A 14,620-nucleotide genomic window follows, 5' to 3' on the forward strand; every position below is an offset into this window, starting at 1 on the left:
TTAAGGTTAAAGATATGTCCATTTCATTTCAATTTGTTTTTCATATCATTATTTTTTTCTTATTCGTTTTTTTTCTGGATACGTCTGCAGATGCCCAGGTAACTCTGTAGGTTAGAATACGTGATTTGATTTTTTTTTTCTGCCATATATTTTTATTATTTAATGGAAGCGTACGCGATTACACCCAAAGCAAACTGTCCGTGACATGTTTGCACTAATTTCTTTTCACCTGTCTACATAACATAACCTTTGGTGATTAAGTTTCAATTTCATGCGAAAATGACCACATTTTTTGCTATATTGAAACGCAGAAAGAGTCAATTTCTGAAGCTTCTTTTATTGCGGTGAATTTTCTTCAAGCTTAAAAAGATAAGTTTAGTATATGTGAGCCATTTTTGTTACGAAAATGGTCGTCGAGTTTGAATCAACTCATGTCGTGACTACTATCGTCCTCTTACTACTTGTCGTTGTGGACATCGCCGGCAATGCCCTTCCCTTGTTTGTTTGATTATAAAAAGGCATCTTAAAACGAGGTATGTGTAAAATTTGAGAATAACGAAATGAGTCCGTTAACTTACAGATTTTAGAAATTTAAGTTGAGACATCTCTCGTACAATCGATGTATGCTAGGTGTTTCTTTAAAATTTCAACTCCAGTATCGCTATCATGCATAGCTTTTTGAAAACGCTTTTTTACCTTACAGAATGAGCATAAATTATCTACTTGTGAACCTGGCTGTCTCTGATATACTGTTTGCTGCATTTGTTACACCAAAGGTTATCGTCAACCACAATATAAGGCAGCCAAATGGAGTGGCAGGTTTAGTCCTTTGCAAGTTACTAATTGGAGGGAATCTGGCCTGAATTCCCGAAATAACCTCAGTTCTTACTTTGGTGGAGATATCCTTCGAAAGCTACTACACTGTGGTGTATCCGCTTGATCCAAATAGAAAACTTACCAAACGTAAACTGAAGGTATGTCAAAGATAAAGCTCCTTGTGAGAGACTGTTAGTCACTCACTAACTCAGTAACTAGCGACCTCACTTTTTTGAAGACCGCTTAAGTAATATGACCTTATAGTTTATATTCAAGCAGGGCAGAAACCGTAGAGAGAGTTTAGTGAAAAGTATGTGAACAAAGATGCAGACTCCTTTCCACTTTTTTTGATGTGCTGATTTGAAACACTTCCATGAGAACACAATCAATTAGAGGACCATTTTGCATTATTTATATAAAAGATGTTGAAGTTTTTGTGTAATCATTCTATAGGTAATCGTTCTTTTCTCGTGGGCATTTTCAGGGGTTTTTAACTTGCCCAAGTTTCTTACACGAACTTTTGACGAACAGAAAAACCATAGTATTCAAATCTTTCTCGTTTACAAGCATGTTGGAGGGTTAAAGTGTTAGAGCCCTTACGAGAATCGTCGCCCTCGGCTCTTAGCCACATTGCACATAACGAAAGTGTCTGCCAAATGAAGATACCTCTTTTCAAGTAGGTAGAAATATGCGAAGAAATTGGAGGGTTAGAATTGTCGGTAAACTTCCAGGTTAAAATAACATCTACTTAATTTTGCTTTAAAAATATTTATTGAAAAATTGCTTGATAGAACATCTCCCATAACAATTAAGTGACAAGTTAAAGAATAAGAAAGATGAAGTTCGTCATTCTCCATCTTATATTCTCAACGTTGGGACAGATATTGTTCACTCCTATTAAATAACGATCTGATGATGTTTCTTTGTTGACTCAGTTGATTGTATTTCCTTTCTCAATTCCCAGAGTGTTCTGAGGGTTCGAAAACGAGTCGCTTTGATGGTCATAACAGTCAGTTTCATCTTTGCAGTTTGTTGGGGAACCAAATCAGTTGAATACGTCTTGCGATATCTCACATCTCTCGAAATCAGCTTTGTTCAAATAACCATTGTTGACATGATGGTGTTGTTCAATTTAGCGGTAAACTTCTTTGTGCATATATATATATATGCCCTCCTGAATCATCAGTTCAGACAGAAGATAAAAGGAATGATATGTTGCACACGCACTGTGGCACCCAGGCCACGGGCTGAAACGACTGTAGAGACTAAGCTTTGATTAGAAACTGAATCAACCTTGAGTTATGCGCGTTATGAACGTATGAAGAGTGCTTTTAGAAGTCGGTCATTGATCAAAAACCGTCGGGGAGTCTGGCTGGTATATCGCCATCCTTCTATTGACAACCGAGTGAGCCTAAGCGATTTATCAACTATTGTGATAAGGGGCTTCAAAAACTAAACTAAAAAAGTATTTATTACCTTATGCATGCCCCAGACCTTCCATATTGGTAGGTTGATTGCACGAAAGCATTTCATGTGATGGTTAACCTAGGTTTCATTACCGCAGAGGTTTCTTTCACCTAATTTAGCCCAAGATTGGAGATTGATATTAACTATTTATTCACATTTTGGTCCTTTGTGACGTCAAGCACAGCATGAAATGATGAATTTACGTATCTTTAGCATTTGCGTAAAGATCCGTAAATATATGGCGTTTTCTTTACGGAAAAGTAACGCATTCCGTAAAGACGCGTAAATGCAAGGAACGCGCAAAGAATACGTAAACAATGTTACATATTCGTAAAGAATATGGGTCAAAGATGGATACAACTCACTGCTTTCTAATTAGTAACCCCCCAAAAATTGACATAATCGTGTTTCGTCTGTCTTAGGTAAAACTTTATGTATTTTGAGCAATTTCGCTGGTGACACTTTAGCGTCTCTAACATCCTTTACGATTATTTACGCACTGTTCTTTACGGACCTTTATCATTCTTTACGCACAATAAGTTTACACGTCTTTAATTTTATGTTCGTGTTTATCAGAATCTCTTCTTTTACGTTGTTTCATACACAGGCATAAACCTGCTGTCCGCGTCAATATATTTAATAACTTAAAATAGGCGCTCCCCATTTCGAGCTCGAGAGATTAGTTTTTTTTTTCTTTTTGAAACATGTATTATTGAACGAACAAAAATGCGTACAAGCTACATAATGCCTATTACAGGAAGCTTTTCGAGCCATAAGATCAGCTGATTGCCTTGGCCTGCGTGTTTTCTATTCCATTACGCCATTACTGTGTCCCAGTCTGGGACACAGTAATGGCGGCCGGAAATCGCTGAAAACATCTGGAATTCACTTCTGCTGTAAAAATCGATCCGCTCGCCCTTTAGAACTAGCAGATATTTACATAAACACTTTTCACGATACCTCGACTGTTTAGATTGCTAAAAATCGCTGTAAGAGTATAAGAGCTGTAAGAGCTGAAAACCTTCAAAAGGAGATGCATTTAGGATGTTCAATAACCAAAGAAAGCTGAAAACTCAGGGGCCCTGCGATTTATCATTTTAGAATATCGATGACGTCACGTGAAAACAAAGAATACTCAGCATTTTCTGCCCACCCCCTCAAGTTGCGTTTTATTTAAGTCTTTAATGAAGATTAAAGATGTTTACCAACAAATTTGGAAAACCACATTGTCTACGTGTCCAGGAATTTATTTATTATTTATTGAAAAAAAAACTACCTCAGTAGATTTCAAAAATTTAAATGTTAATGGAAAAAGACATGTCAGAGAAAGCAAAAATAAAAACACTGTTTGCGAGGAACGTTTTAGCATCATTTCTATAATACTATGTAAAACAATCAATGAAAATAAAAGAATATTAAAAATATTGAACCATTGATCTGTTGCCATGGTGAAGTGGTACCACGAGTTCGCAAGGTTTTACTGTTATTTCTTTGAATAAAATTGTGCACTCGATAAGTACATGTACTTTATAGAAATATAATTTACTGCCTTATTTTACTGCATACAGATATAAATCTAAGCTCGGAATGTATAATGTTAATAGGAACGTATAATGTTATTGTTGTATACACGCCAAAAATAAAAATCAGTTTCTTGGGGAATCTAAACAGCTCTAGGAAAAGGTGCGAAATAAAGGAACTATGACAACTTTGTCTTCAAATGTAGATGCAACAACGAATTTGGAAAGAATTGTGGCCACTGGAAGATACCGTGATGGGCCTCCAGGTAGAAATGTTTTTCTCCAAATTTCAACAGGTTTTCCATACTTGTCCTTGTTCTCATCTTCAGTATACCAGTCTACAAGGACAAATACATGTTGTTGACTCTCAGATCCAATTTTTAACGTATGCTGAACGAAGCAATCCACTTTGCCTGGTCGCAGTCCAGCATCAGGTCTGATTAAGCCATGGTCATCAGTCCATGATGCAACTATTCTTGCAGACTTGAGTGACCGGCATTCAAGTTTGGAGCCAAATTTTTCTGGGCCAATAACAACACTGCCAAATCGTCGCACAGTCTTTGCAAGGCAGTCAAGGTTTGTGATGACATTTCCATACATAGCCTTGTAAACAAAATGAAGGGAAGAGAGCTCATCTTCATCCAAAGCCCTAACTTTGTGGAAACGAGGTAGATAAACTTCTCTTTCCAGCATTCTCCAATCAATTTCCAACAAGTTGTTTGAAATTGCAGCATTAATCAGTTTAGGCCCTAGCTTGACAATGTCAATGATGTTCTCAGCAGTGTTTGTAAGATGGTGAGAGAAAACTGGAAGGAAGTGTTCTTCAAACTCATTAGGCAATGAAGTAGTTGAAATGAAGTGATCAGACAGTAACTTTCTCATCAGCTGAATTTCAATGCACCTGTTATTGGTCTTGAAACTACTAAGGATGCCATTGAATCGTTCAAAGCTGAAGCACCAAAAATTATAAATTGGGCCATAGTCTAATACACACTGTTTTAAATGCCCGTGGAGGTGCATGTTTGGTTTCAACTTTAGTTTGCCATAGAGCTGCTCAAATTTTTCACAAAACTGTAGAAGCATTAAATCTGCCTTTTGCAATTCCAGAGCAGTTATAACCGGTCTTGTCAGGAACTTGCAAGCCAACACAAACGCCTGCCAGCATCGCATATGTTCTTTAGGTAAAAGACCATCCAAAACAAACAAAGAGTAGACAAGTGTCCAGTTTTTCCACTGTGATGCCGTGTAACATCCATAATTTGCTGACATTTTGTGTGGCAGTCTCCCAAGCCCTGTTCCAACATCAAACATTTTGATTCGTTTCTCCATTGTCTGGATGTCTTGCTTACTAAGAAGGCATAATTCCATCCACAGCTTAAACATTGATTTTGCTGTGCCTAAGAATAAGTTATGCATTGGATCGATAACAGTGAACCGAATGCAGTCAAAGTAACTTAACTCAAGAAGAACACTGTAATATAGTCCATACTGTTTGGCTAATAGATCATGTTCTTTTTTAGTTTTAGCCTTTAACAACTTTCTTGCATGTTGTTTGTGAGAATGGATTTCTCGCTTTGGCCATTCCTCTCTTTTAAAACCTGAGAAGTCAAATGAGTCTTTAACATTTCCAGGAAAGAGCTTAAAGCACTTAGAGCAACCACGATGAGAATTGTGGCTCTTAAAGCCACAAATTTTCCGGGCAGCAGGGAAATCACAAGAAATGCAGGCAAGTGCAGCTCTGAAACGCAATGGTAAACGACACAAACTTGACTTTAGATACACTCCATTCCAAAGGACTTTCATTTCCTTTACAAGTGGTGCTAAAAACTCATTGAGACTTGCTGGTTCCTTATCCAGCCCAGGAACAATGCCAACAACAATGATATTCTCCCATTTAAAGCGCATACTTCTTGGTAGGTTAAGATTTGCCAGGTAGAGAACTCCTACAGAATAATCATTCCTGTGCTTGATTGGCTGGAAAAAATCAAAGTTCAACATGAACATGTAGTTTCTGGGAGCACTGAGGAATGGTTCACCATCAACAGTTTGAAAGTCCTTCCACACCTGTCCATCAACAATGTCAGCAAGGTAGCCTTCTTCACTTTGATGGTCACGCCAGGACTCGCATTGTTGTGGAAAATTTTCTCTCATAACCATTTCTTGAAGCTTCTCTTTAACACTGTTGTAGCAGTATACCTTAAGAGGATAGAATTGTTCAGTTCCATTGGTAAGAAAAACCTTTTTCGCTAAAGGTGCTCCACAAGTGGCACTCCTTGGGTATCGCTTATATTGACAGTGCTTGACAGTCCTTTTTCCTCGATGGTCAATTTCTGTGCAGTCCTTCATGTCATAAAGCTTACTGCACTTGGAGCAAACAGCATACTTGACAAAGTTATCACGATCAAAACATGCAAACTTGCGAAGAAGGTACAATGATGAAGGAATGATAGCCACCAGATCTTCAAGGTATTCACAACCAGATAAATCAGAAAGCACCTTAAAGAACCTTTACCTTAAAGAACCTTAAAGAACCTTTTTTATAAGCCTGTGTAATTATAAGGCAAGTCACAGGCTATTCATGTTTACTTTTGATAAGCAGCCTGTTAGTATGTGTGAGCAACTTCCAAAAGAAACACTATTTTGTTTATAATATTAAATAAAGAAATTTTTCTTTCCTTTTCAGAAAGTTGCTCGTCGAATTGCAGCAATTGACCAGATGACAGACTGGAACGATGAAAGAAAGGAGCGTGGTAAAAAATTTTTAACTATAGAATACACCAGCTCAGATGAAAGTGAAGTTTCAGATGATGAAAATGGACCGGAAAGAAAGAGATTCCTGACGAAAAGGTTGGCATGGGAAAGTTCAAGTCTTAGAGAATTCAAAGACATGCTTGATCTCAAATATAAGAAGTCCCTGAAGCCCCATGTTCGGAACTTCCAAACTGAAAGAGTCGTCTCCGAAAGAGTGTCTGCAAGAGGTCCACCTCCATTTACCCCAAAATGGGCATTAAAGAGTACCAGTGGTTCCACTCCAGTGGCTACTAGCACTCCTGCACGGGGAAGACATTAATCAGGGAGTGTTGCTTTGAAAGAGCTAGCAACCTTGATTAACACCTTCGATTTTTGGTATATACTTTGAACTATAGCTACTGTCTTAAAAAAATTTCACGAAGCCAAATAATCGCATTGGTGAAATTGCATGTAAATTGTAGGTTTCTCTTGCTTTAAGCCAAAGTTTCTTTTAAAAATGAAAAAAATCAGTCAATAATCACTGAGGGAAGGCACATGTCAGTCATTTATTCATGCTTTTGTGATTAATAACTGAATGAGGATGGCTAGCCCTTTCATACCCGATTTTCTTGTTTAGTGTCTTCAGCCACAATAAAATGTTTTTTTTCTTTTTAAGTAACAGAAAAAAAAGGTTGAGGAAATAATTTTCTCAAATGGGGTGTAGAAAAATCCCTGTTCTTGTTGTTTCTAATAACTTAAATATATAATGTCACTTTTACTATTTTTGTATTTTTTTTTTTAACGAACAGCTGTGGCTAAACTGATAATGTAATATAACTACTGTACTTACATTCATCCACATACATGGCATTGCACAGGATTTTTCAATCTTCAAAAAATATGATTTTTAGAATAAAGTCAATTTAAGTGGTTGTTTCCAACCATCAACAAATCCAAAAAGAGAATTTATAGGTATTTTAACCATTTTTTACATTTTTATTGTTCCAGTTGCATTGTTTTTCCCAGGTAAATTTAGAAGACAGACCAGTGCCAATTTTGGAATGGGAAAAACCATTATTTTCTTTTAGAAATCTCTTCCACATGTGTATATTTTCTGGTTATTTTCTGCTGGATTGTACCATAATTTGAAAAGAAAGAAAAGCATGCGTGCAAAGGGTATTCTGGGTGTGTGACACCAATGAGACAATATATTGTTATAACAGATAATATATATTTCAGTAATGTCTATAATAGAATATTTATAAAATTTTCAATTCTTTTCTTGTATTTATGAACGTTTCGTTACAGTAAGACAATAAAATAAATTGGAAAGTGCGAAATGTGTTGTAGTTCTTCCTGGGACTGGGTGCATTCTAAGAGGTTTGACCGTTTTATTGAAGCGTAAAATATCGTAAAATTCTGAATAGACCCTGAACGATGCGCGTTTGATAAGAGTATGTCGTTAAATTAACTCAAATCTACGTTTGCAATGGTCGGATTAAAACTGAAGAAAACGGAAAACTACAAAAGCTTTACAGTCGCCGTAAAAATTAGCAAACATCCTTTTTACGAATTTTTACAATAGGCGTAAAGATCGCCTTTCGAAACACTTTACAATCACCGTAAAATATCGTAAACATTTGCTTTACGATTTTTTACAATACGCGTAAAGAAACCGTTTATAGTCTCATTACGTGATCTTTATATTCAACCGTTTACATCGCGTAAAGACTTTCTTTACGAAAGTCTAAAGAAGCTCGTAAAGATAAGTAAAGAGGATCTTAACGCTTTCTTTACGACGTCTTTACGGAACCGTAAATTCAAAATTTCATGCTGTGAAGGGGAAGTGTCGAATGGCATAAATAAATAGATCTCCATGAAAACAGTAACTTAATATCTGGTAATATGCATTTTAGCCCCCTCTTGTGAAGTATCTGCGTTTTCTTCTTCGGAAGGAGATCCCTCCTACAGCGATTGTCAATAAAAACTACCTTTTTCCACAATAGCATGTCATTCTCTCTTATAACTTCTGAAAGGTCTAAACTCGTTTCTATAACCATACTTCTGTGCGCGACTACAAGATTTATCGAGTTGCGGGAGAAATTCACACTCATTGGCACCTCCACACATTTCATCGGCATATTTAAAAGTGGACATGATAAGGCCATAATAACAGTAAGCGTAATTTCTTGCAAAGAATTCCATATTTACAAACTCTTTAGATAAATGATCTGGAGCTAGTCTTACTAATCATATGTTCGAAATATGTTCCAACTACACAGATGCTCATTCAAAGTTACCCCCAATAGTGTGAGTTCTTCCTTCCTTTCATTGCCACAGATTGGTTCAGGGAGTGGTTTGATGGTCTACACACGAACCTCCATTTCCCAGTTTTTTTTTTTTTTGAGGTTTAAGGTCATTCGATTTTCAGCAGCCCAACTTTGCATGCTTTGGACTTTGTCTATGGATGAATCAAAGTCACTGGATCTAACAGGAACACTTAGCGTGATTTCATCAACAAACTTCAAAACTTTTTAACTTTTAACTTTTGAGAAAGCGGATTTTAAGCTGGATCATACGCGGCCGTGATATTGTTAACCATAATATAGAGCAAGACTGGTCCCAAAACTGTCCCCGGTGAGACTCCTTAATTGATATCGACAAAATTATTCGATAATCCCTCTGCAAGTGTATCGGCCTGGCAAGATTCATCATAGCATAGATATCATAGGATAGATAAAGTCAGCTTAGAAACATTTTACCCTCATGAAGATATTGGCTCTTGACGCTTGGCGCAGCAATGTCTTATCAAATCGATTTTGCAGTTGTTACTCTCCATCATAAGCTAGAGTGTATTCTTGTTTAAGTTTGCAAGCGATCACCATTCCCCAAATTTTACAGGTTGAGTCTGTCTTTGGCGTCTATCACATACCACAAGCTTCCTCTTGTTTGTAAGAAACCGAATAGAGCGATTCAGTAAATATGTTTTTTGACAACTGCAAATGAGCTTCTTCTCCTTTATTTTATCCTTTACCTTTCTTATTGACCGACACATTTCGAGAATTTGAAGCTAACGTCTGGGAGAACACAGCGTTCGTCCAATCAGTGACATGAACGATAGTACTTTACAATATACAATATGCGTGAATCTCAATATGCATGAAATAAAAACCGTTCTTGACCTTTTTTTATTATTGCTATTTAAGTTTTATTGTTCTTACGATGTTTGCAGAAAACAATCTTCCATTAGTTACTACGTTGTTGTAATGATCTAAGGTATCGCAAGAAAACTCTTCCTGACATGTTCGCGTTATGCGGCTGTTCTATCGATGGAAAACGATTCCCAACGGGTTTGGTCAGTAGTGTTTTTAATCGTGTCGATTTGTGTTTGAGACTGAAATCAAAACATTGTATCCAATGCTTTTGTAAATTTTTTAGATAGCCTTCTTATTATCGTTGAAAAAAGAAAAAGAAAAAGGAGCGTTTCATAACTTTATTTTGTTGATTCTATAAAGATGGTTTAGTTTACTCATACAAAATTTAAATTTTGTAGCGGAAATGTGTGATCTGGTTTTGTTATTAATTTTTTTAAATACAAATTACGCCTTTCTAAACACAGAAATTTCAATAGCAAGGCAATTCTATGGCTTAGCCATTGATGTAACCAATTGTTTTTCAGTAGAGGCGAACCTGGCAAAATCCATAGCAGAAAACCTCATATTTGCCATTTTATTTGTAGTTTTCGTCTTATTTATCATGACAAGTAAGCGAATACAAAGTAAACTCAGTTGACAAATGCAGGAATACTCTACGCCATCAGTGGAAAATAATTTTCCTAAACTGTCTATAATAATCTTAGTCATTAAGTAAAATTAGAATATTGAGGTTAAAGGTTGATGATCTGTCCAGTTCATCTCCAGATGTTTTTCACTCATTGATGAGACTTTATCAGGAATGTTTTTGGGTTGCTGGTTTAAGATATGGAGTAATGATTTAATATTATCTTTGACAGCTTGCGATGTTTTTTTCTCTTACTCCGTCCGTAGATGCCAAGGTAACTCTTTAGATTTGGAATACATGATCTGACTTTTTTCTGCCACGAATTTTTATTTTTAGTGGAATCGTGTGAGATTATTATATCCAAAGCAAACCCTTCGTGACATGTTTACACAAAATGCTGTTCAAGTCATGTCTGCATAAAATATTACTTGGTTATTAAATTTCAAATTCATTCGAAAACGACTATCACTTAAGTAATTTTCTGAGGCTTCTTTGGTTATGGCGACCATTGAGTTTGAATCAACTCATGTCGTAATTACCTTAGTGCTTGTCGTTGTGGACATTGCTGGCAATACACTTGTTTGTCTAATTGTAAAAAGGTATCTTCGAACGAAGTTATGATGAAAAGAGTCCATTTACTTCCAGATTTTCAGAATTGTACGTTATTTTCCTTTAAGAGTTAAAAATTCAGTATCGATATCATGTAGCTTTTTGAACTCGCCTTTTAACTTTACAGAGTGACCATAAATTATCTACTTGTGAACCTTGCTGTCTGCGATATAATATTCGCAACCTTTATTACACCAAAGGTTATCGTCAGCCACAATTTGAGGCAATCAAATGGAGTGGCAGGTTTATTTCTTTGCAAGCTGCTGACTGGAGAGAATCTGGCTTGGAATGCCGGAAAAGCCTCAGGTTTTACCTTGGTGGCAATCTCCATCGAAAGATATTACACCGTTGTGTATCTGCTTGATCTGAAAAGAAAACTGACCCAGCTTAAACTGAAGGTATGTTGATGACAAAGCCTGGTGACCGATTAGCTTTTAATCAAAGAAGCCATTCATATTCAAGAGGAGCAACCTACACTTGATCGTCAACTCAGCATCATATCAATTTAAAACTTTCCTTGTAATCACAGACATTGTTTTGTTTCTATTGTTGTTTTGTCCCATGAGCAATTTATCACGAATTTTAAATACAACTTTATTCTTTGTAAAAATTATAACTGAAGAGGACAGAAGAACTGTCGAAACATGTCTTTTAAAAATTTCATATATTTCTTAAATTCGCGACATATTTGCTTTTATCTTCTTTCAGTTGGCAATATCATCACCGACATGGCAGAAAAATATAAGCAGTTAACTCTGTCAATAACTAGCTAGTTACGTGATAGTATCTTATAGTAATTTCAAGCAAGGCAGAGATTAACTAGGGAGAGGGTAGTGGAGAGTATGTGAACAGAGAGACAGAGATTAACTAGGGAGAGGAGGGTAGTGAAGAGTATGTGAACAGAGAGACAGAGATTGACTAGGGAGAGAAGGGTAGTGGAGAGTATTTGAACAGAGAGACAGAGATTAACTAGGGAGAGGAGGGTAGTGAAGAGTATGTGAACAGAGAGACAGAGATTAACTAGGGAGAGAAGGGTAGTGGAGAGTATTTGAACAGAGAGACAGAGATTAACTAGGGAGAGGAGGGTAGTGGAGAGTATGTGAAAAGAGAGACAGACTCCTTTCATGCTTTTCAATGCGCATATTTGAAACAAATCATTCATGAATGTAAAAGTATTTGCTACTTTTGGTAATTTTATTTAGTTATCTTAGATCAAGGAATATAAACTTTGTGTCCAAAACATGTGCTTAGTCCTTTTCTGCGCATGCGCTAGACCATTGCGTAAGCTTAGCTAATGTAACAATAAACACACAATAATTTAAAAGGAACGTTTTGTAGGGAAGTGATATATGTTGAAGTTTTTATTTTATTATTCTGCAGGTAATCGTTCTTTGCTTGTGGGTATTTTGAGTGGTTTTTAACTTGCCCAAGTTTCTTACGCGAATTTTATGATGAACAGAAAAACCATTGTATTTCAAGCTGGCCTCAAAGATGGATCATGATCACAGTATACTGTTTAGCATGGTTGTTGTTAGTTATTTCTTCAACCGTTACCGTGATTGCGCTTTACTCCAAAGTCGTCTGCACTTTGTGGTTTAAGCCAGTAATGACAACAGTCCATTAAACTATCCGACAAGTAAGTTCTGATTGCAATAAGTTCTGTTTTTTGTTAAACATGCATAGAGCATGTCCTGAATTAGGCTTTCTCGTTGACAATAATCTTGCTTAAAGCATATCTAATGAACAATTGCTTGATAGAACACCTTACATAACAGTAATAAAGACAAGTTAAAGAAGTAATATAAAAATGAAATTCCTCTTTCTTGTTATTCTCCATCTCCCTTTATTCTCAACGTTGTGACAAACATTGTTCAGTCCTATTGAATAACGATCTTATTATGTTTCTTTGCTGACTCAGTGCAATGTATGTCTTTTCTCAATGCCCAGGGTGCTCTGAGGGTTGGAAAACGAGTCACTTCGATAGTATCCGTTCATAACAGTCAGTTTCATCTTTGCAGTTTGTTGGGGAACCGAATCAGTTGAATACGTGTTGAGATTTCTCACATCTCTCAAAATCAGCTTTGTTCAAATAACCATTGTTGCAATGATGGTGTTGTTCAATTCAGCGGTAAACCCCTTTGTGTATGCCCTCCTGTATCATCAGTTCAGCCAGAAAATCAAGAGAATGATATGTTGCACACGCACTGTGGCACCCAGGGCTCGGGCTGAAACAGCTGAGGAAACTAAGCTTTGATAAGATACACAATTAACCTTGACCTATGGATGTATTTAAGATTGTTCTTTTAGATTTCGGACACTGATCGAAAACCGTCGGGGTATCTGACCGGTCTATTGAGATCTAAGGGTGTTTGTCGGCAGGTCACCTTGACAGCTGAAGGAATGATTTATCAAATGCTGTTTTAATGGGCTTCAAAACTAAATAAAAAAGTATGCATCTCCATATGCATACCCTCATGATATCTTCTATGTTTTTAGGTTAATTGCACGAATTCGAAGTATTTCATGTGAAGGTTTCGTTACTCAAAGGTTTTTCGCGGATTTTAGCCCGTCATCGGAACTTAATATGAACTACTTATTCTCATTTAGTCTTATGTGCTCCGAGTTTGAGAGGAAATTGGCATAAATTCTCTGAAGACGTTAAGTGGGAAGTGATGAATGGCATAAATAAATAGAAAGGACATCACCCTTGCAGAGATTGTCAATAAAAACTACCTTTCTTCACAATAACATGTCATTCTCTCTTATAATTTCTGAAAGAGGTTTAGCTTTGCTTGTATAACCATACTTTTCTGCGCACCTGCAAAATTTGTCAATTTGCGCGAGACATTCACACTCATAGACTCCTGTCAACACGTGAATGGCGTATACGAAAGTGAACATGATAACGCTATAGTAACAGTAAGAGTAATTTCTTGCAAACAATTCCATATTTAATCTTTATCATCTGGAGCTAGCCTTACTAATCATATGTTCGAAATGTGTGTTCCAATGAAACAGATGCTAATTCAAAGTTACACCCAATAGTGTGAGTTCTTCCTTCCTTTCAATGCCCCCAGATTGGTTCAGGAAGTGGTTTGATGGTCTTCCCACGCACGAGCCACAACTTCCCTTTTTTCGATTTTCAGCAGCCCAACTTTGTATGTTTGCGACTTCATCTAAGAATGGATCGAAGTAATTGGATCTAACATGAACACAAATGGTTACGCAGGGCGTAAATGTGTCTGCTGTTACAGTCACATGGCGTGGAAACTATGCAAATGTACCTCGTCGAGAACTTAGTTTCTTTAAGGATCACAAGATCTTTTTAGCATTAAATCCTATATGGTTCGTAGGTTCGGTGACATTTTAAACTTAATAATTAATTTCCCTTTTCCGTGCTGTTGATCTACCAAGACTATTCCACTCATTTCAATTTCAGGCCTTCGTCGTACTTCCGTCAAATGGAGCTTGCGTCACCTCAGTGAAATTCTCCGAAAATAGAAGTTTCCAAAAACTGAAGTAATAATTTCTCGGGCGAAACGCATCGTGCAGTGGTAGATTACGGCTAGATGTTAACTACAATGCTTTAATTGATATACAACATCATGTACATTGAGGTAACTACCTTGAAGCATTTTCACATTACTATCTAGCATTAATTTCTCAATAGAATGACAGAACTTATGGTGAAAGCGAAG

General features: G+C 36.6%; 2 protein-coding genes across 2 annotated transcripts; one reads left to right on the plus strand and one right to left on the minus strand.

Annotated features, from left to right (window-relative positions):
- The first annotated feature begins 546 nt into the window (after positions 1–546).
- On the plus strand, positions 547–13,199 carry LOC148721456 (uncharacterized). Its single transcript, XM_088735966.1, has 5 exons — positions 547–2,174; positions 8,843–9,888; positions 10,546–10,587; positions 11,123–11,320; positions 12,303–13,199. The coding sequence occupies exons 2-5, from the start codon at positions 9,835–9,837 to the stop codon at positions 12,330–12,332; spliced, it is 324 nt and encodes a 107-aa protein (XP_088592092.1). The 5' UTR covers positions 547–2,174; positions 8,843–9,834; the 3' UTR covers positions 12,333–13,199.
- LOC111324758 (uncharacterized) lies at positions 3,957–6,383 on the minus strand. The gene is made up of 2 exons (XM_022928388.2): positions 6,373–6,383; positions 3,957–6,309 (listed from the first exon to the last, which is right to left on the minus strand). The coding sequence occupies exons 1-2, from the start codon at positions 6,381–6,383 to the stop codon at positions 3,957–3,959; spliced, it is 2,364 nt and encodes a 787-aa protein (XP_022784123.2).
- Positions 13,200–14,620: the final 1,421 nt, after the last annotated feature.

The sequence above is a fragment of the Stylophora pistillata genome, chromosome 10, assembly GCF_964205215.1.
Source record: "Stylophora pistillata chromosome 10, jaStyPist1.2, whole genome shotgun sequence".
NCBI lineage: Eukaryota > Metazoa > Cnidaria > Anthozoa > Scleractinia > Pocilloporidae > Stylophora > Stylophora pistillata.

Bases quoted from the DNA above. Each gene is read 5' to 3' on its own strand.
- LOC148721456 (XM_088735966.1), top strand. From the start codon at position 9,835: ATGTTCGCGTTATGCGGCTGTTCTATCGATGGAAAACGATTCCCAACG. The intron at 10,588-11,122 runs GTAACTCTTTAG...ATTACACCAAAG, and splicing joins CTCCGTCCGTAGATGCCAAG to GTTATCGTCAGCCACAATTT. The intron at 11,321-12,302 runs GTATGTTGATGA...ATTATTCTGCAG, and splicing joins TGACCCAGCTTAAACTGAAG to GTAATCGTTCTTTGCTTGTG.